This window comes from Conger conger, chromosome 15 (genome assembly GCF_963514075.1).
Source record: "Conger conger chromosome 15, fConCon1.1, whole genome shotgun sequence".
NCBI lineage: Eukaryota > Metazoa > Chordata > Actinopteri > Anguilliformes > Congridae > Conger > Conger conger.
In genome coordinates, this window is record NC_083774.1 from 26,538,057 (window position 1) to 26,560,566 (window position 22,510).

The window sequence follows — 22,510 nt, forward strand, 5'->3', positions numbered from 1 at the left end:
TGCCACACACAATCATGCATGCTCGCATGCAAACAACAAATACACACACGCATGCACTATGTGACCCAGTTACAGCCGTTCCAGTCATGCTGGGATCTGGCTTCTGTTCTGCTTGTTTTCAAGTGATCTGAAGAAATCCTTGCTGCAGGCTTCTCAGCTAGACACGGGTAGACACCTGCCATGAATTACGTGTATAGATTTCTACTAAACCACCATTTGGGGTGCTCTTTGAATGTTAAATTGAATAGGGATTCTAGGGGGATTTAGAAGGCCTCGGTCCACTGGTAATTTATAAGATACTATAGCTTATGGCCACTGAAAACGCCAGTGTAGCCCTTGCATGCCCTTGGTAAAGCCAGATTTCCTTCTCATTATTAATGCGCTTGTCTGGCAAATTGATCTCCACTTGAAAGCTTGTGTTGTTTCTAGACCGTAAAGCTCCAAGCCTTCCTCTTGCTGATTAGGAAAGCTCTGTGTGGCGTGTCATGGTCCAGTCGAATCCTGCTCTGCCAAACAGTGCAGGTTTGCTTCAGCAATCGTAGACACCTCCGGTGACAACCCATCTCGGGGGGATACACCATGATAGCCCTGTTCTCATAATCAAATATGTCCTCATAACGTCAGTACATATTTAGGTGAATTGGTTGCAGAGACCATAAAAACCAACACACACACACACACACAAACACACACACACGCACAGTACTACCCACTCAGTGCCTCTACCTTTGATGCCAGCATCACATTCCTGTCCACACAAAGACCAAGTCAAGCCCACTCCCTGCAACACATTTTGAGGGGCCTCATTGCCCTGTGAACAGAACTGTCCCAGAAAACTGTATGCGTATTGCTCCCAGTTGTTCTCTCTAACATCCTGTCTGGCCAGACCCACCACATCCCCATTATCCCCAAACATTTACCCTACTTTTCTCAGTCTCCCATCTACAGCTTGTTCTAGAGCTGACAAATACAAATGCCATACATGAGTACACTGGATGAGAAATGTGTAAATTAGCTGCAATTTTCTCTCAATGTAGTGTACTTTGATATACATATTTCTGGGGTTTGGCTGAGTGTATTCGCAAGCAGACCTTTCAGGATGTAAGCCATACATTTTAGGAGGTCCTACACAGGCGGAGTAATTTTTGGGTCCAATCACAGTTCAATAGATCAAAGAGGAAGAGGCGGAGTCATCTCTGGGCCCAATCACAGTCCAATAGGTCATAGAGGAAGAGGCGGGGGGGCAGGCAGATGTTAATGTCACTGCCTGTCATTTCCAACACCATTGGAAAATAGCATGGATAAGTTGGGCAATCAGCAGTATGTTTAGTAGACATACATATTCTGAAGACATAGAAGTTTTGGGCATGGATATGTACTGTGTGTCATCAATACTTCATTTAGAGAAATGTTTTTGCCCACTTCATGACTTTCTCATCCAGTGCACTTACGTATGTGACAGTAAGAAAGTAAGCTGTTTCGGACATGGCCGTTGCGTGTTGCGGAGAACCCCAGCCTTCTCATTCGTAATTTCATTCCCCCCCCTCCTGAAGAGAGCGGCCTTGCATATATGTGGGGAGTGTGTGCATTTGATCCCGCGCGAGAAGCAGCGGGATGCATGGCACATGAAACCTCTCGTTTAACGGAATGCACGGGCCCCGGAATTTGCGCTCGGAAAGGGGCTGTCCCCGAAGTCGGCACTTGTTCTGCAGGAGGGCCAGGACACGCTTCCTCCTGTCCGTCACTGAGCGCAAGCAATTAGGTTGGGCCCTTGAGTAAGGCCCTTAACCCATTGCTCCAGGGGGATTGTCCCCTGCTTAGTCTAGTCAGCTGTTAGTAGCTTTGGATAAAAGCGTCAGCTAAATAACATGTACGAGTTGTTTGTGGCTAAGCCTCAAATATTCTCCCTCAATGGTTTTCTGCTCAAGCGAAAGGGCAACCGAGCAAAACACTTTCCGTCTTGTTGCTTCAAATCCTAATTACATTTGAACCTTAAATCCTAATTACATTTGAGTCCACCACAGCAACAGCAGAACTCTTAAACAGCGTCTGCTGATATGCATTTGGAAGCTGTCAAAACACACACACACACACACACACACACACAGACACCCAAACACCCCCCCCCCGCCCCACACACACAAAAAAAAGCAAGCAAACAAGCAAAATACTTAAGGCGCTGCATCTAATCACAACATCTGAGGAAAAATCACGAGTTTCCCTTCCCAGTAACGACTCTCTCGTTTTCAGCCCCCCCTCTCTGCACATTACCGTTAACCAGCAGCACATTTTCCTTTCAGCTGAGTGACAGTTGCCACGAGGAGGACCCTAAATGTAGGCATGGGGCATTTGAAGTTGCGGGGGTCCTTCCTTTTTTGGCGGACTTCAAAGGCCTGCGGAGACGAGCTAGACGGGGGGCAGCCCCCCCCCCCCGAGTCACAGCCACTTAATGAGCCATTAAGGCAGCATTCCCAAAATCAATCTCCTCTCAGCCCCTCAGGACGGTTTCTGACTTACCCCTCGCGTCCCGCGGACGGTTTGGGAGCCCTCGTCGCGGTCAGAAGGAGACAGTGCACAGAGAGAGGGAGAGAAAGAAAGAAGGAGAGAGGGAGTGGGGGGGGGGGGGGGGGGGGTAGCAGTTCAGGAAGTTCAGCTCCACCCCTAACAGAGCCCCAGAACACTGCTTAGACTTTTCTTTTTTCTTTATTACCACGTCCAACTTTCCGCTCTCAGTATGATCCAAAACAAGCTTCGGCATCAGACAAAGCTCCAAACTCAAGCTTGGGAACACTGGTGCGTCTGTCTGACAGACATCTGCAGCTTTCAGCTCTACAGGCAAAGAAAGGCTGAAAGTGTGTGCATGCTGTATGGCAAGGAAAGACAAAATGAATTAAATATAACTGAATCAGTCAACAAAACTTTACATCCGCAACCAGCATGCGGTTACCTGATAATGACATTTCTTACACTTTAGAAAGATTATGCCAAGATGCTCAAATGGAGTTCTCTCCTCTGGGTGCAGCGTATGGGGGCGCAAAGCTTTGACAGGGATGGGGTGGCCTTGGATGGTGGGACCCAATGTAAGATGTTTTCACGCAGCCAAAAAAGAAACCTCGGCGGAGCCCCTTTCTGTGTGATACCTACTTCCTCAATTTTAGAGGCGATGAAAATGAAAAAGAAAAGCCCAACAGCACAACAGGAACCGAAACCTCTCTTACTTCTCCTAACCATAGTGAGGAAAATAGGAAGTGGGGAAACATTTGTCAATGAAATATGCTAAATAAATAGGTTTTCTAGAAGGAAACGGTTGAGCTGAAAGACATCATGCTACTCTCATCTGAGCCTCTTCGCCAAGCCAAACAGACCTTAAGTCTCAGAAGGCAAAGAAAAGGTGAAAATGTTGTCAGCCATTTTGTCAAGTACTCCAAATGGTGCCCAAATGCATTCTGGAATCAGAGCTTCAACACATTATTCAACATGGCCTGTTGCTGCAATATATAGCTGCCGCTGTTTGGTAGCTAATAAATAGGATGTCATTTGATCTGTTTCTCACTGCTATGTGCTTGTCTACTGCATATGGTTTATCATTTTCCACTAATCACAGCCAATGATACACTCTTTGAAACCTGCATATTTGCTATAGCGCCCTCTAATGGCTGACACACAGTCGTAGCAAGTGTAGAGGTCAATATACCCAACAAGATTCATGATGATCCGCCATTGCTAAGCCTGTCAAATGGCAGCTCATTTCTGATTGGCTGATCGCAGCAAGAGAGATTACATATACCACGCTTCATGCAGATTCCTATTATCTTCCAGGAGGAGTACGATTTTCAGTGTTTTTAAAAAATTCCAAATGGTGGAAAATTTAAGTAGGCGGAAGTTATTGCTCCTTGTGAGGAGTGGCATATGTGGAACAGGAATTTGTGACTGTAGCTCAAACAGAGCAGGAGAAATGTCTGTTCAAACTGTTGCTATTTCAATCTATTGCTATAGCGCCACCGTGGGGCCAATTGGTGTCATCTTTGTTTCTTTGCCATTTGGAGTGACCCTCTATGATCCTGTGTGCTGTGCGTGAAAATCCCAGGAGATCAGCTTTTTCTGAGATGCTGAAACCACCCTATCTGGCACCAACAGTCATTCCACGGTCAAGGATCACACTTCTTACCCATTCTGACATTTGGTCTGAAAAACAACTGAACCTCTTGACCACATCTGCATGCTTTTATGCATTTAGTTGCTGCCACATGATTGGCTGATTAAATATTTACATTAACAAGCTGGTGCACAGATCTATCACATAAAGTGCTCACTGAGTGTATTTCGCCAACACAGAATGTGCTAGTAGGCTATTTCAGCAGAGATGTAACTCAAGCCAGCGTTTTTTAATGTTACATGGTAATTTGAAAATTATTTTGAGCGATTAATATGTATTTATTTATTTATTCACACAAGAAGCAAAGGAAGAGGCATTTGATTACGCCATCACAGGGCGCTTTACCAGTCAGCACAGGCAGAATCGGAACAGCTGTCATTTAAAACTATTTGTTGTTATTAAAACTAATATATAAACAAACAAGCTTAAATAACTTTTGAAAAGCACTCACCGCACCCCGCTCCAGCCACTCCATCAGGATCTGTGCCGTGGCCCCGGGGACCTGGCTCCGGAGGGCATCCCGGTCCTCCTGGCTGACCTGAACCTCCAGCGCTGCCCGCAGGTCCTCCGCCAGCTGCAGCACCTGCCGCGGGCTGGCGTACCCCGGAGAGCCCAGCTCGAAGCCGCCATTGCTGAACTCAGCCGCGGCCTTGGAGCCTGCGGCACAGAGAGAGACGTCACGGGAGCACGCCCTGCTATGAGAACTCAGCTGCCCAAGCTGGTCTAGCTGGGTAAGAGCTGGTCAACCAGAATGGCCAAGCTGGGCACAAAGCTGGTCTAGCTGGGTATGAGCTGCTCAACCAGAATGGCCAAGCTTGTTATAAAGCCAGTCTAGCTGGGTATGAGCTGCTCAACCAGAATGGCCAAGCTTGTTATAAAGCCAGTCTAGCTGGGTATGAGCTGCTCAACCAGAATGGCCAAGCTTGTTATAAAGCCAGTCTAGCTGGGTATGAGCCGGTCAATCACCTGACCTTGCGGGCACCCAGAACCCCCGCCCACCAACATCGTGACTCGCAAGCTACCCACATCTCCCCGAGAATCACCAAACTTAATATCGACACCTTCAGGGTGCTGGAAATGAACTCAAACGGGTGCACAACAAAGATACGAACATATGGGTGCTATTAAGGCACCGCAAGCCCATGTGGCGCTGATATTCAGAGCAGATCATTTTAAAATTCAGTGCTGTTGATGAGTCCAAAAATACACAGTACCAAAAATGAAAAACAAAATTCTTAAAGCTATTATAATTTTCAAATTCAAGTCATACATAATACTTATTTGCACAGCATGCAAATAATGAGGTAAATATCACATTACATTTCCACATTTCTTAAGCCTTTCCAGATTAATACTTGTAGATTATAAGACTGTTTAAACCATTAATGATAGCATAAGATTTTTTATAAAGTGAACAATATGTGTTTTAGAAATTAATTGGCAATAATAGGAATTGGCACCAAAATTGTGGCAAGGCAGCAAATGTGGCCATGCTGTCTGACACCTTCAGATCAGTACTGCATTGGGATTTCTAACTGACTTACAGAAGCCTGGCCACACTCAAAAACTTGAGGTCACGTGACCTCACCAGGGTAACGCCAAGGAAGCCTCATCCACTCATCTGGACATGTCCCTGAAAGTGCTGGGAGTCCAGGGTCACAAGTCCATTAAGTCTTAATAACAAATGTTGTGCTTCAATCACTGCATAATCGCTGTCGTTATGATGGTGAGTATCTACCTGATGTCACATGCACAGAATGAACACAGGTCATATAGGTATGTTTGCTATTACAAAGCCCAACAGTTTATATGCCTGATTGACAGAGCAGGAAAAACTGGCTTTCAAAAACCAGGAAGTCTAAACAAGCAAAGGTACAAAATCCAAAACCAGAGCAGAGGGAACAGAAATACAGGCTGAAATACAACAATAACAAGCAAACAATGATAAACAGGTGAAATTAATGACAAGAGACAGAAAGGAAGTACATATAAGGAGTGGGAGTTGGAGACACCGAATAGGGAGGGAACAGGCGAAAGGAATGAGTGGCAGAACAGACTAACCAGACTACGGAGAGGGACAGGGGACAAAATGCAAAGAAAATAGAAAAAACGCAGAAACTGGGGAGCAAAAATGAAGGGAACACATAGAAAGGGAAAAAAACAATGGGAAAAAGGCACAGACCTGAGATGTTCTACATGGCAACGCTCGTAAACTTGAGTTCAGCGGTTTTTGTAAATGATTTTCACAAGCCCAAGGATAGTCAGTGAGTGACGCAACAGGCACTTGGTCCATATGTTTTCTACAGTCTAAGTGTATGATCAACGTGCTTATATATGTATCATGCATGCTTCAGGAAGAGTGTGTGAGGTTAAACTTCATAAGCAGTGTGATTAGAGTCCTTAAGCTCTTCAGTTACACTAATACTGCTGAACCCATTAAAGGTTCTCTCAAGCATCCGATGTCAGTGCCTAATGCAGAATATTAACGTTGCATTCTGGTGCCCTAATGGCATACCCCTAATTAGCTTCAGTTAAGCCATGGATGGGTGACTGGAACTTATTAAAATTTCATGTTTTCAGTTCTGAGGTCAACTTACAGTCCGATCGTGTGCATTCCCTGAGAACATAATGTCTAAACAGGGATTTCATGGATGTGAAAAATGTATTTTGCATCCATAAATGCACAAGGATGCCAGAGGGTCTTGTGGTATACAAAAAAAACAGCATGAATTATTCACACACGCAGGACTGTTACCATTACACAACTGTACAGCAAGTGTAATCCAATATCAAAATGCCTCTGTTCATCTTGTGTGTACTTCATGGCTGTGTAATCACAAGGACACAAGCATGGCAGATTATATATGTTTTTCATTTATCATTATATATTGCGTGGATATGCATTTCTATACAATGGTGAATTTGGGGTTTATTGTTATATAGATCTGATTAAATGTACACAATAAATTTCATGAAACCGTGATGTTAAGGATGCCCTTTATTTTGCTTGGGAAAGCATCAACAAATATTCTACTTAATCTTTTTTCAACTGCCATTGTACATCAATTGAACAAAACAATTTAGTGGGCAAATTAACCATAAATCATCATGCCACTTATGAAACGTACTTACAGAATCCAAAACGGTATCTGGACTTTGCCTAGTTGTCAAAATGTGTTCTCTCAATAAGAGATAAACCTTGGGTCTACTGCAATCGGATATATTGAAAAATGTTATTACAGTCCCGCAGCAGTCAATTCCAAAAGCGACCAGTAGATGGCGCTTGTTTGACTTCAGACGGGAGCACCGCTGGATTGCAGCCCCTACAGTTGTGTTCGGATAGATTCCGGAGGATTATGCCCATTCTCTCACCACAGGCTGTTCTTTACGACATGTTGATCTGCCGTTTCACTTCATGACAGCACACAGCATGCTAACAGCTTCCATTCAGCTTCAGGGCATCCATACTCATGTTTAATCATGTCAACATATTTCAAAAGACTGACAGATACGTGAAATGCTAGTGCATTTTTACTGTAATGCGATTTTAATGATATTCTATTTGTAGTTCTAATCGAAAGCCCATTTTCAAAATGGCTTTAAATGACGTTTGCCATAAATATTGGTCGTGAATGTTCACACTGTCATCCGGCTATTAAGAATAAACATGGCCTCATGCCTCATTTAATTTTGTCAAATTAATTAAATACTTATATCACATCACATGACCTGACAGAGGGGAGGAGCCAAATATTGACAGACAGGGCCAATAGGCTGGGGCTTCATGTGGTACCGCAGTTGAAGTGTTTTATTTCATTCGATTCAGGGTCAACAAAGGAATTAATTGTGTCACTTAAGTCAAATTAGAGTGAGTTCATCAAAAGTGGGACATCAGGTAGAGTGGGACAAATAGGATTCTAGGTATAAAAAACTAGAAATCAGGAGGGAGGACTAAGGTACAGTTTGCAGGTATATTGCTCATTAAATATAAACAACCAATAGCTGATTCTTAAATTGTTGTGAAAGTGGTTTGATTTGTCTTAGGTGGCTGGGGCTAAACCCAATGTATGGTATAGTCTAAAGAACCACATGGTAAGCCCACTGACAAATGATCTGTCACTTATAAATAATGAGTGCTACAGTCTTACTAGATTATAAAACAGACCTGCAACTTGTTGACAAAGATTTTGAATACATTTTAGTTGCATCTTTGGGAGAAACGTGCGTTGTTTTAAATCAAAAACATTTTTTATCACTGTCCCATTTTAACTGAATGTGTTCGGTAAAGCGGGGCGGTTGTATTCATGTTAATAGAGAAAAATCAAAAATCAAAAATCAAAAATCAAAAAAGTTTCAAAAATCACATTTTATCAACGTATGGCCATATTATAATGATGATGGTATTATAAACATATACACTCACTGAGCACTTTATTAGGAACATTTGTACTTTATTACACCTACTTATTCATTATCTAATCAGCCAATTGTGTTGCAGCAGTGCAACGTATACAATCATGTAGATACAGGTCAGAAGCTTCAGTTAATGTGCACATCATTACATTACATTACATTATTGGCATTTGGCAGACGCTCTTATCCAGAGCGACGTACAACAAAGTGCATACCCATAACCAGGGATAAGTTCGCTGAAAGACCCTAGAGGTAAGTACAATTTCAACTGCTACCTGTACAAGAAAGATAAGGACAAGGGCCATTTTTTTTTTTTTTTTTTTTTTTTGAACAAACAAACAAACAGAGCAAAAGTCACCAAAGTTAACTATCCAAACACTGCTTACCTAGCCAACTAAAATACTGATACACAAGTCACAGAGACAACAATTAACCATCAACCATCAGAATCGGGAAAAAATGTTAACTAAGTGACTTTGACAGTGGAATGATTGTAGGTGGCAGACAGGGTAGTTTGATTATCTCAGAAACGGCTGATCTCCTGGGATTTTCACACACACTAGTCTCTACAGTTTGCAAAAAATGGTGCAAAAATCCAGTGAGCAGCAGTTCTGCAGACAGAAACGCCTGGTTAACGAGAGACGTCAGAGGACAATGGCCAGACTGGTCAAAGCTGACAGTAACGCAAATAACAACACATTACAATAGTGGTATGCAGAAGAGCATCTCTGAACACACAATGCATCATAACTCTAAGTGGATAGGCTACAACAGTAGAAGTCTAATAAATGCCTAATAAAGTGCACACTGAGTGTATATAGATTATTCTGTTCTGGGTTTTGAAACAATGATCAAGGGCCCCACTTATACTTAGTTCACCCTATTTGCAAAAACAAATACTCTAAATGCTTCCCTGTTCGTTCTTTAGTTTTTAGTAATGGGAGCACTTAATTTTTATGCGTGACATCCAATGCAAATGTAACCCATGGTCATGTTTGTTACCTTTGGATAGTTTGAAGTCAGATTTCGAATGGCTAGAGCCAAAAACGGCGTATTTTCTCAGGACTTCCAAATAGGTTTTTAGAACAGGCTTTTTTTTGTTCCCAGACTTTATTTAGACAGAAAATGACATGTTCGGTTTCATCCCCCAAAGCTCCGTTTTGTTCACTGTCGGGCACAAAGCATTTATCCTCTATTAGTGAAATCGGGCTGGCAATCCCTGAGCGAGAGGGAGGAAACCCGGCTCTCGACAAAGCCTCCGACCAATTTAAGAGTCGCGGTTTGCAGCACATTACCCAGAATCGAGTACAGTTTTCTGTACAAGATGCAAGCTTCAAAAGCATGACCAAAACATATAAACATGCAGTTACAATTAAATTATTGATGTATCTTCAAAGGACATCTTGCATACCTTGCATTAAAAATCTTGGCATGCCATTTTATAGCTACCCAGGAAACCTATAAGAGATGTTTATTTTGAACACGTTTGTGGGTAGGCTATTCCCCCAATGGAACTGAGACGTGTCACATGGATTTCTCGAGACCTGCGAATAATATCGGATAGAGTTTATCTTGAAAAAAGATAAAACATTTAATTAAACCCACCCACAACAGGCATCTTCAGCACGAGTGGTGAATTATTGCTTCAGTCGTAGCCCTGAATAAGAAGCGGGGGCCCGGATTATTCTCTTTGTAGTCATTATTCGCATCTTATTACGCAGCAAACTGACGTGCTGGAAAACCGTCTCCGTCACATCTACACTTGGCAGAGTTGGAGCACTAACAAGGACAGCATTCGAGTGAAACACACTCTTCTGATACCCATAAGAAAGACTACTGTACCTCAGCAAAGCTGTTCTCTGCCCTTGCTAATTGATGTATTGGCAGGATCATTAGCCTGTCACTATTTATAGTGTCCTTCCCCGTTTCCTACACAGCTTGGCCCTACAGTGATATTCAATATCCTTCTATGGGTAGATAAGCAGCACAGTCCACATTCTGGCACTACTGTACAAAGCTGGGCTGCTACCCAGGGAGAGAGGGTAGCTCTCTGGCATACTGGCCTAAGGCAAAAGCAGGTGAAAGGTTGGGTTAAAATTGTTCCTTTTAACCCTTGTGTTGTCTTAAGGGTAAAAAATGACCCGTCATTACGTTTTAACAGCAGAGCAAACCCCCTAAGTTACATTTTTTCAACTTGAAATTTCATGACAAAGTTGTTTCTTCATGCAAAATATTAAATATAAAATATTTATAAAATAGAAATTTAAATTAAGCTGCTTTATTTTCGGGGTTTAATGAAGGCGGGTCACATTACATAATGTTAAGACTACACAAGGGTTAATAGAATAAACCAAGACCACATCACTAGAAGTGTACAGTAAACAAACATACTGAATTATACAACACCCTCGTTTAAATGTTAATGTCTATTTGTAATGGAGATAGTCAGCCTGGCAAAGTGCAGTATGTCAATGCACAAGCCCTTGCACTGACGAGTTAAACAAATCGGTTTATTTTTTATTATTTGATTTCAGTTTGTGGCCATTTTCATATTAAAAATCTGTTAAATCACATATTCAAAACTGGATGTTCATGTTGGATATTCACATTGTGAAATTTTTACTGTAATTTCCCCTGCTTATCCAAGCTTTCATGCATCTGATCCCCTCTGGCACCATCAAGGACACTTATGAGTTTACAGTAATGAGTTTACACCACAGATGAGCTGTCATTTTTTTCTCCACCTGCCAATTCAGATATATAATGCCAGAATGGAAATCTCCAATGTAATAGACATGCCTGGATAGAAATCTCCAATGTAATAGACATGCCTGGATAGAAATCTCCAATGTAATAGACATGCCAGGATAGAAATCTCTAATGTAATAGACATGCCTGGATGGAAATCTCCAATGTAATAGACATGCCTGGATGGAAATCTCCAATATAATAGACATCTTATTACAAGAGGGAAATAAACTGTTGGCGCAACTGTTCTGTCTCCATATTGCTATTCTAGCTATTGTCCTTGGGAACTGCATTAGTCACCACCAGCCAGCACATTTTCCACAAAAGCACTTAGCATTGCCAAGGCTGTTTTTCACTTTCACAGAGGAACAGATTCAACTGAGGAGAGACACTCCAGAAAACAACAGGTCCTCCGGCCCCTTCCTCGGGTACTGTGCTGCTCACCCATTGGTAAATTATCTCTGTGATAACGGATGGTGACATATCGGTTTATTCATGTACCAGTGATAACAGCTGATTATCCTCTAAAGAAAGACACAATACATGAAGAGTGTACAGGCTGAAGAACATTTCTATGGTAAAGGGCTGTCCCAATACAACCCCTTATTATTCTGTGGTTTAAAAGGAGGACCACAGCAACAGGTTCAGCTGCACCAGAGAAACATGGCGGGGTTTTCCTAAACTACTTACACACCCAGCCCATTTAGTCCTCCCGCACGTGATCACTAGCTCATTCTCTGGGTTGTGAATAATAGAAGAAGAAGAAGAACACCTGTTGACGAGTGTTATGCCTTATTCATGAGCTGAATCCTTTACTATGCGATTAGCTGTCCAGCAGTTTGTTTTTGTCACATTTTTCTCTTTCTTCCTGGCCATTTCAAGCATATCTTACCCAGATGTCAAGCCTGTTTCTCAGATGTTCCCGAAAATGCATCTATCTTTGCATCATCAAAGGGTAATCTACACAATTAAAAGTATTAAGCAATATAACATTGTTAAGGGGCCTTTCATCTTACCTGATCTAAATATCAAAGGGTACTCGGTTCAGTAATGAACGACCAATGCTTTGCCCTTTGTGCCTGGCGCCTCGTTCCTTCCAGTTTTGTATTCTGGACCTATTTTCTTAGTTAGTTCAGTTTGAAAGTATTCCAATTCTTTGTTATCTTGCAGGTAATTAACCACGTATGCGTGCAGTGTGGACACGCAGAAATGAAGAGCGATCAGGAGAATAAAAGGGTGAGGAACTGACGTATTATCTTTTGAAAGGCCTCCTCGTAAAATCAGCGGCTCTCACCTGCGATGATGTCGTCCATTTGCTCCAGGGCAGCCTCCAGCATGTGGCTCGCATCGGATGCCATGGTGACGCTGCGAATGCGTCTCCTCCTCTATTTTATTCTGTCCTGCACCAAGAAAAGAGCAAAAATAAAGAAATCCCGGCTGTCAAAACTGATAACGAAGCCCAGCTAGTTCCATCAACAAGCTGACTGGCACCGCTTTCACATTCGAGAGGAACCAAGAGTTGAGATGCGGTCATACTGTACAGTGGGCTGCAGAATTATTGGCACCCCTGACTGCGAATGCACAAAAATCATACATTCATTTAATAAAAAAATCTATTTCACCAAAATCAAGGTTTCTTAATTATTGACACCCCTTATTAAGTGCATCCATCTCAGGTGAGGATAACAACATTAAGCAGATCCTTGCAAGATCCTTCACATTCTTGGGTTTGCACATATCAGCTTCAGTTCAGCCCACAGGTTTTCGATCGGATCGAGGTCCTACGACTGAGAGGGCCATTCAAGAACATGGATTTTTTCTTGTCACAGAACCATTTCTTAGTGGATTTTGAGGTATTTGAGGCATTTGGAGGTATTTGGATCTCTGTTTCAACGGCAAACATGTCAATGCTGAATCTGACAAAAACTTAAAATATTTAAATATTTAAATTAGGATTGAACGAAGGTGCTGTGGTCCGATGAGACGAAATAGAACGTTCAGAGGATCCTTTTCAAACCTGAGTATACAGATTGAATGCAATGGCTAGAGCAGAGGTTGATCCACTGGTTCTGGATGAGCATCAAAAAAGAAATGTAAATATGTTCATGACCATGACCAACAAAAGACATTTCAAGAAGAGTGTACCCAAACATAAGTGCACCCAAATATCAGGAACTCTCTTTATGCTCAAAGGTTCTGTTGTACCTCTTACATTACTGCAGGCCATTTACCAGTATCAAACAAACAGTACAACTCAACTGAAATTGCAATTAGAAATGGAATGATCTGAATTGTGAGACGGAATTAATCAGACTCAGTGAATGCCATGTAATCATCCCGTGAAGCAGGATGGAACAACTCCAATCCCCCCAAAAAATGTGGAATACAATAAATTCGATTTAAAAGTGAAAAATGTCAGGAAATTACAGGCCCCGAAAAACCCTGGTTCATCGAACAATGAGGCCAAAATACAGAAAATGAACCACGGAAGCCTCAAGGAGGTGCTACTCGACCTGCGTCCAACTGTTCCACCCGGTCGAGAGGCTGTTCAAAGCGAGGTGACCATCTGCACCTTTATCCAGAAGCAAGCGCGACTTCTCGACCGGAGGAAGCAGACTTGACAATTAAGTGCGCCTAATGAAATGGCAGGTCGCGTGCAAGTGGACCCTGCAGTAACTGCGGGCTCCAATAGGACCCGAGAGTCAATGGCGTAAATTACACGGCCAAATTTAGCCCGGCACCGCAGAGCCTAATGGGTCCATTCATGGCCGCGCACAGTCACTCTGTTTAACGGGAGTCGAATGAACCATTAACAAAGGCAGCCGTAACAGTATAACCACCACAGCCTTCAGTTAAACATGATAATGAGATCAGCACCCCCTGGTACGGGAATAGCAATAGACTATGCAGTTAATATAAGAAGCACTCCTCCAGATGTTGTTAAGAAAGACCATTTTTCAGATTGGACAAAGGATCCCCGTCGTTTATGGCAACGAACACGACAATGTGCTCCCTATGCTACAGGGAGGATTTGAAAAGATTAGCTGAATATTAAAACGATCCAATGGTGTGTTTATCTTCATTTGAAAGGGTGGTTTGGCGTTCCGTTAACCTCAGTTCACTGTTAAACCTGGGCTACTTCCTGAGCGTGCAGGAAAGGGACACATATTACCATTAAAAACTTGCTAAACCTGTTTCACAGAAGTCTGTTGCCCTGTCCTCCTTTCCTGCCGATGCTTTCTGTGAGGGCTGTGTTTGTTTCAGCTCCTTGGGCATTAGCGACGATGCTTAACAAAGGCTTGTTCTATCAGGCCGTAAAACAGACTGATAAATAAGACAGCACAATGAAGCATGTTAATGCCCAGAGCCTACAGACCTACAGCAAACACATGCATTCCTGTGACACTCTGTACACAAAAATACGCTTATCTCTGAGAAGCTGCTGAGAGAGAGGGAGGGGGAGGGAGAGAGGGAGAGGGACCGAGAGATAGAGAGAGAGAGACAGAGAGAGGGAGAGGGAGGGTGAGAGGGACAGAGAGGGAGGGAGAGAGAGAGAGAGAGAGATCGAGAGAGAGAGGGAGAGATACAGGAGAAAGCTGGGCGATTAAATCTGTTTGAAGAGGAATAACATTAACCAGCAGCACTCATACAATGTCACTGTCATCTGATTTCGCCCCGCTTCCTGCCAGACGGATAGCCCAGTCTCACAGTTATCCACAAACAAAAAAAGCATTCCAAATAAGTCCCAGTGGTCAGCTCCTCGCTGAGTTGACTTTTTGAGTCAGATACCTGCCTCTGTCGATTGTCCACTTGCGCGGCCGGAGAAGCCAAGTGCAGTCAAAGCACATTACCGTCAGAAAATCTGCACATCAGCACACAGGAGCTCAGATTATACAGAAAGCTGCAGTTCCCACAACAATGTGTTCAGCCTCTACAGCAACTCTGAGCTCTAGATGGAATTCCACAGACCACATCAATACCACACTCCAAAAATTGTTTTCAAGGGTGTAAAATAGTGATCCAGGCCAAGCTGCCAAATGCCAATGAAGCATTTTTGCATCGTTGGAGGAAAAACTCTAGCTCTCAAATACAAAATATTCCACTACCTGCTCAAGCAACTTGTTTTTACTACAAACATTCACAGCACAAACTGGTTTCGAAGGTTACGTATGGGAGTAAAATATACAATGCAAGAATTTGAACAGTGGTACAATTTCTGTTCTTATGGCACTGCATTCCAGAATATTGGATTTGAAATGAAACGGGGTTAAAGTGCAGACTGCCATCTTTAATTTGAGGATATTTACATCCATATTGGGTGATCCGTGTAGGAATCCATTTTTATACGTACCCCACCCCCCATTTTTGGGGACCAAAAGAAGACGGTCGGCCTCAACTCAAGTTGCTTCTGATTAGTCAGGTGTATTCAGTCGCTATCTAGTCATGATACTAGGCTTTCAATTGCACAATTGTCAATTGCACCATGGCTTCATAAAAAACATCAGTTTGCGAGGCAGCAATAATGAATCATTTGTATTCTTGCCATTTAGGTTCCTTCATTATAGACGAGGGACAACAAGTGAAGGAGCTAACCTCTTCCGTCAAACCTCAACTACAGCAAATCCTCTTGGATTTACTGATTACCATCATTTCATCTATCGACAAAGAACAACATATTCAAACTTACACTCCACCCGCGTCTCGGCAAAAGCCTTCGTTCCCATTCCAGCTCCGATTCTCACACCATCCCAGTCCCCCCCCAGTCGAGTCGAGGCGGCTGCGATCGAGCGTGCGGAGGATCTCCAGGCAACTCTGCTCCCGCTGCTATCTGTAAAATGATTAGTGACATCACGGATGTCACATGCCGGGCGGCGTTGCGAGTGCATTACAGCTATCCAGCTCCCCGCGTCTGGCTTCTGCGTATCATCAACTCGGAAAAACCTTGATAAGCTTTGAGAACAGAGAAGATTGTAACGTGGAAAGCTTGGCAGCCGAAGACACTTAAACTGCTCATTCGTGCAGAAAGCAGGGCCTCTTCCGCAACGCCGCGGGATTAATACTGAACTCTTAGCAGAAAAACAAACCACCGTTTACAGTAACTCTTTGTAAAAAAAAAAAAAGAAAAAAAAAAGAAAGAAGATACGTTCCAGATTATTTTCCAGGGAAGTGTTTCCACTTTGAATTGCATTTGTGCAGCAAATATCAAACAAGCATAGTTTACTAGCTTCTTGTGCAAGGTCTGTAAACACTGTAAACACTAGAAATGTACTCTTGAAGTCACCAGAATTGCACATTTACAGCAAATATAACTTTAGAACCAAAGAACCCCAGCTGTGGGTTTCTGCAACAGATACACCAGCCTCCCTTTCCTGCTGGTGGCATTATGGGAACCTCCATAATGTCTTTTCCCCCATATAAATGAGGCACAAATCAGCAGAATTTTTTAAAAACTTTATTAGTTCTGTGTCATAGCAGAGGTTTAAGCAGCAATACAACCATGCTGAGGCAGCTCAGCTAACAATCCCTCTGGATCAGGAATTAGCATGGTGTTTTCATGTCTGAAATGATTCACTGAGATCTGCTCCCATAACTCATGTAAGAATTTGAGTCATTGCATATTGTCAATGTTAAACTTAAGTCCGATTTTATTGCACACAACTTTGTTGCCTCGAGGAGATAATTACCTGACTGAACACTCAATACTACATGCAAATCTGAAAGGTGAAACATTTTTTTAAATATGAAATGTCCAATGGTGCCTGTAAATAAAATCACTTAAAAGTTTCTGCTGAGTGCAGAGCAGTTGAAGACTGCATAGACCCTTCAGAAAACCTGTCTGATGATGGAAGCAAGGAGAGAACAAACACTCCTGAAGTCTACTTGACCCAAGATGGCCATTTACATAATGGTTAACCACCCAAAAACACAGCACAATGTCAGCAAGGCAAAGTCCACCGGTGGAAGTGACCCACACTATTGACAGATGGGGGTCAGTCACCTGCAGTTCGCTTAGTCATTCTCAGAGAAAAACACTCCATACCCTGCTGAAAAAAACAGCTCAAGCTAGGTTTTGAAACGGCTGGTAGTTGGTTGACCAGTTCAGACAAGCTGCCAGCTTGACATGATTTAGCTGGTTGACTACGTCAGACAAGCTCCCAGTTTGACATGGTTTGACCAGCTCAAGCTATGTTTTGAAACAGCTGGTAGCAGGTCGACCAGTTACCAGATCAGACAAGCTACCAGCACTAGCCTGTTGACCGGCTCATACCCAGCTAGAACAGCTTTATGATCAGCTTGGCCATGCTAGTTGACCAGCTCATACCCAGCTCGACCAGCTTGGCCAGCTAATTTAACCAGCTCAATTTTCATGGTCAGACATGGTCAGGCAAACCTGATCCTAAATCAGCACTCTGAGATGCTTTAAATACAGGCCCATACTTGAAGCTTTGCTAGAAGTCTTTTTATCTCTCAGTATCCAGAGACACACTCCAAGGGGCTAGTCTATGTCTGATTACATTTGAGGAATTTTAACTTATTCATCTTCAAAGACACATATATTACTAATTTTCTCAAGACTCCAGTCATTCACTGATGCCTGGGGTTTAAACAATCCAGCTAATCTGCTGATATCAGTCCTCCAAGTAAATGCAAATGAAGAAGCAGAACATTGAGAAGAAAGAAAGCAAAAATTATTCATACTTAAAATATCTATAAAATAAAAGGACATAATAAAATCTATTTCTACTTCACGTGGAGCAGCATGCAGTGCGTGTCAAGGTGCCAGTGAGGAATGGCATTTTCTGGGAGCATGTCATTTCCCATATCTTTTCCATGAACTTGGAAGAAACTCCTGATTATGTGCGACTAGAGGAGGGGGGACAATCCACTTTGATCTGTCCGTGTAGAGAATAATCTCTTTACATCACCAGAACATGCGTCCAGCCTGCAGAGAATATGGCTCTCAGTTTGCCAGGCGGTTCTGGAACAGGAAATGCCTGCTTATGTGAAGTGGGCCAAATACACGGTTGGATGCGAGTTTACCGTCATTTTAACCCTCAGCTGTCTGGATGAGTAAACAGAACTACGAGAGCCAAGTATGAACAGCGGAGGCTTTTCAGAACTCGACTGCAACGGTTCTATCAGATCATTTGTACACTCATCCTTCAACTGCAGACATTCTTGAGATTTGTCGTTTTATATGTCTTCATTCTAATCTCTGTTTCCACACTTAATGAAAATCAGTCAGTGCGGACCATGTAGCCTATGGGTTTTCAGCCGCAGACGAGAGCGAAACTATTGATCGCATCGCTCGACTGCGTGCGTATTCTTCCTGCCTGGCTTGGCTGTCAAAGCCGTTTAAATTCGAATAACATGAGCTTTTCATGCAAGCACTAGAGAGGGTTGCGCGCTTTGGATAATATTCTGGACAGAAATAGCATTTCAGAAACACCCTGTTTCATTCTTAAAATGATATAAAGTAGATATTTCCCTGCATGTTTGCAAACTAGCTATTTGTACAGGATACACAATGTTCTCCAGGAATTATTATCATCACATATTACATGTAGGCTATAAGTATTCCTTCCTGATCCAAACTAGCTTGACGGCATAATTTATGTGTAGTAGACTACATACAGTACACCCAATAGAATGAGTACATGATCTCCAACCAAGTAATGTATTGCACTTCTTCTTTCAATTTGGCTTCACTCAATGAAATTAAGACCTTCCTAGATTATTAGTATCGTAGACTTGAAACAGTTAAAAAAACAGCCAAAGCTCTATGCGATTCAAAGACATGAAATAACTGTAATTTATCAAAAAAATGCCAAATTAATGCAGGAAGCATTAACAATTAAGCACCTCCCACAGCCACCTGCATATTACTAATGTGGAAATCCTGCTGTTACCTTGAGTTTATATTTCCTCTGTCAAGCCCGTTTCAGATTCTCAAACTTGTCACAGCACCATCGTTAGCTGTCCACAATATCAGCATCAAGCGGGCCGCGCGTAATTGCTTTGGAAGTTATGTGACACCGTAGCATTCGCATCAGCAATCAAGCCGAATCAAGTTTAAACACCGTGCGCAGAAAGCATGAGATTGTGTGACCAAAGTAATACTCCTAGGAGCAGTATTCACCATTGCTAACTTAATGTGACTAAAATCCTTCCGCCCAAAAGAACAACAGAGACTCAGAGGATTTGTTATAAACATACAGTAATGTATACACTCACTTTATTAGGAACACCTGTACACCTACTGATTCATGCCATGATATAATCAGCCAATCATGTGGCAGCAGCGCAATGCATACATACAATCATGCAGATACGGGTCAGGAGCTTCAGTTAATGCTCACATCAGCCATCAGAATGGGGAAAAATGTGATCTCAGTGATTTTGACCGTGGCATGATTGTTGGTGCCAGCCAGGCTGGTTTGAGTATTTCTGTAACTGCTGATTTCCTGGAATTTTCATGCACAACAGTCACTGGAGTTAAAAAAGGCCTTGTTGATGAGAGAGGTCAATGAAGAATAGCCAGACAAACCTTGAGGAAGATAGGCTAGAACAGCAGAATAACACTTCAGGTTCCACTTCTGTCAGCCAAGAACAGAAAGCTGAGGCTGTAGTGGGCACATGCTCACCAAAACGGGACAGTTGAAGACTCGATTGAATCTCAATTTCTGCTGATGGCATACAGATGGAAGGGTCAGAATTTGACACCAACAGCATGAATCCATGGACCCAACCTGCCTTGTGTCAAGAGTCCAGGCTGGTGTACTGGTGTGGGGAATGTTTTCTTGGCATACATTGGGTCCGTTAATACAAATCAATCATCGCTTCAATACCACAGCCTATGTGACTATTGTTGCTGACCATGTGCATCCTTTCATGGCTACAATGTACCCCTCTTATAATGGCTACTTCCAGCAAGATAATGCCCCATGTCCCTTGCAAAAGTCATCTCAAACTGGTTTCATGAACATGACAATGTGCTCAATGATCTGAATCCAATAGAACATCTTTGGGATGTGGTAGAATGGGAGATTTGCAGCATAAATGTGTAGCTGACAAATCTGCAAAAATTGTGTGATGCAATCATGTCAATATGGAACAGAATCTCAAAGGAATGTTTTCAATATCTTATGGAATCTATGCCACAAATAATTGAGGCTGTTTTGATAGCAAAGGGAGGCCCTACCCAGTATTAGCATAGTGTTCCTAATAAAGTGCTCAGTGAGTGTACATTTGAAGGCATACAAGGTGCCAACTATACTAAAATGTTTAAATTATAGGCTGTCTCCTCTCCACAGGGACGTTTCCGCTTGTGAATGCCCAAAGTAATTTATCTTACTTCCTGCAGTGCACCAACACCTGTTTGCAAATGCCATAGCCCTTGTTTTCTGCCTCCATAATTGCAGTGCTCCCTTACAGTTTGGTAAAACCTTCCCCCAGTTGTTTGCTGTTGCCTGATGGACAGCATTCTTTCCTCAGGTGACAGCCGGTATCTACATGCAACAGACTAATAAAAGCCACATGTCAACACAACTTAATGTCAACACAAAGGCAGTGACGCCGACAGCCAAACTGTCCATTCAGAACCTTCAGTTGGAAATCCCCACCCCCAGGTGTAAACAGGGTAGCGTAACGCTACAACAAAAGGGAAAGACTTGCTTCACAACCTCTGATGCGCTCTTCATCAGAGTACGAAAGATAGTAATCGCACAAACACAAACATACACTCTTTGAGCACTTTATTAGGTATTTGTTATACTTATTTCTTAGACTTATAGTCTTCTGCTGCTGTCGCCTATCCACTCAGAGGTTTGAGGCGTTGTGTGTTCAGAGATGCTCTTCTGCATACCACTGTTGTAATGTGTGGTTATTTGTGTTACTGTCACCTTCCTTTCAGCTTTGGCCCCTGTCCTCTGATCTCTCTCAACGTTAAGCCCTAAATCTATATTTTTCATGTCAGAACAACCTGCCTTTCATCAATAAATAAATGAATGACTGTTTTCCTACTTCACAGTCCAGAGAGACTTTTCTTCAGTCAATAGTTGAAGCCATTTGTTTTTACTACAAAACACATGATAATTGATTTCTTGGTATAATAGGTGTGTGGTGCTTAAAGGCATACTATGCAGGATTTTCAGCTTGAAAGTAGTATAAAAAAAAACCCATGCTCAGTCATTATTGTGATGCACTGGCAACCTGTGTCTGTGTTCACTTGTGTACTTGTATTTGTTATTCTAAAAACTCTGCGGGCCTCTTCTGGGCGTGGCCTTTTTTATTTCTGTGCTGTATCTGAAAAGCATGTGTTCTATACACTATGAAATCCCTTAAAATTACATTAATTATACATTATTATTTATTATATATTAATTTACCCCTGAAACCATACCAACCCCCTTAATTTAAGGAAAACAAGATCCCTTAATGGTCCATTAATCTGTGCACGCAACAAAAAAAGATCCATTAAAAACACCTTGGGGTTGAGTTGGGTGAGTTGGGTTTGCGAGAGATTAGCCTTGGTGGCCAACCATTAATGATTTCAGTAATATCAATTAGCTGCTGTGATGTAAGCTAATACAGTACTGTATGTCAGCTGGCCGGCTGTGATAGCTGGGTCCCACTGTACAGTATTAACGTTACTGAAAGCGAAGCCCTACCCTGTTCTGTCTTGTATATGCAGTTTTAATTTAAAAATAATTCATGTTTGGACTTGAAAAAAATAAATAACGAAAGGCTAAAGAAAAAAACAAACACGAAAGCGTTTGGAAAGGAGCTTGGTTGGTTGCGTGACGCCACTCACACAGCTCAAAGGATGATGTCACAAAGGGTCCCACTGTTATGGTCCTGGCAGGAGACCTGCACCGGTGGCAGTGAAGGAGCTCCTGTCTCCTGGGGTCATCAAAAGAAAAGCCTGCAGCAGATAGCTCACTTCTGAGCCGTGGCACATTATCAGAGCTGCAGGCCTGGCCTTGTTTTTGATTAGGAAACACTAAAATAAAAAACTTGACCCACCCATTCACGCATAGTATATATTGTATTGTAAAATCTGGACATTACTAATCGCCCAAGCCTTTTTATATTCACTCACTGAGCACTTCATTAGGTAGACCTGTATACCAGCTTGTTAATGCAAATATTGCGGCAGCAATGGTCAAGAGGTTCAGCTGTTTTTCAGACCAA

The 22,510-nt window shown here is 42.5% G+C and overlaps 1 protein-coding gene across 9 annotated transcripts in view; it reads right to left on the bottom strand.

Annotated features, from left to right (window-relative positions):
* The window catches only part of ppfibp2b (PPFIA binding protein 2b), a 64,419-nt gene that overhangs the window by 38,007 nt on the left and 3,902 nt on the right, over window positions 1–22,510 (bottom strand). For 5 of the 9 annotated variants that reach the window (XM_061221198.1, XM_061221201.1, XM_061221200.1 and 2 more), the window contains exons 3-5: window positions 16,005–16,145; window positions 12,612–12,717; window positions 4,608–4,813 (exon numbers count right to left, since the gene is read on the bottom strand). In XM_061221198.1, the coding sequence (XP_061077182.1) occupies window positions 4,608–4,813; window positions 12,612–12,675 (270 nt within the window). In that variant the 5' untranslated portion in view covers window positions 12,676–12,717; window positions 16,005–16,145. Of the gene's footprint in view, window positions 1–1,701; window positions 1,707–2,517; window positions 2,608–4,603; window positions 4,814–12,611; window positions 12,718–16,004; window positions 16,146–22,510 lie in introns of those variants that run through there. The other 4 variants (XM_061221197.1, XM_061221196.1, XM_061221204.1 and 1 more) reach the window with 3 other exon arrangements.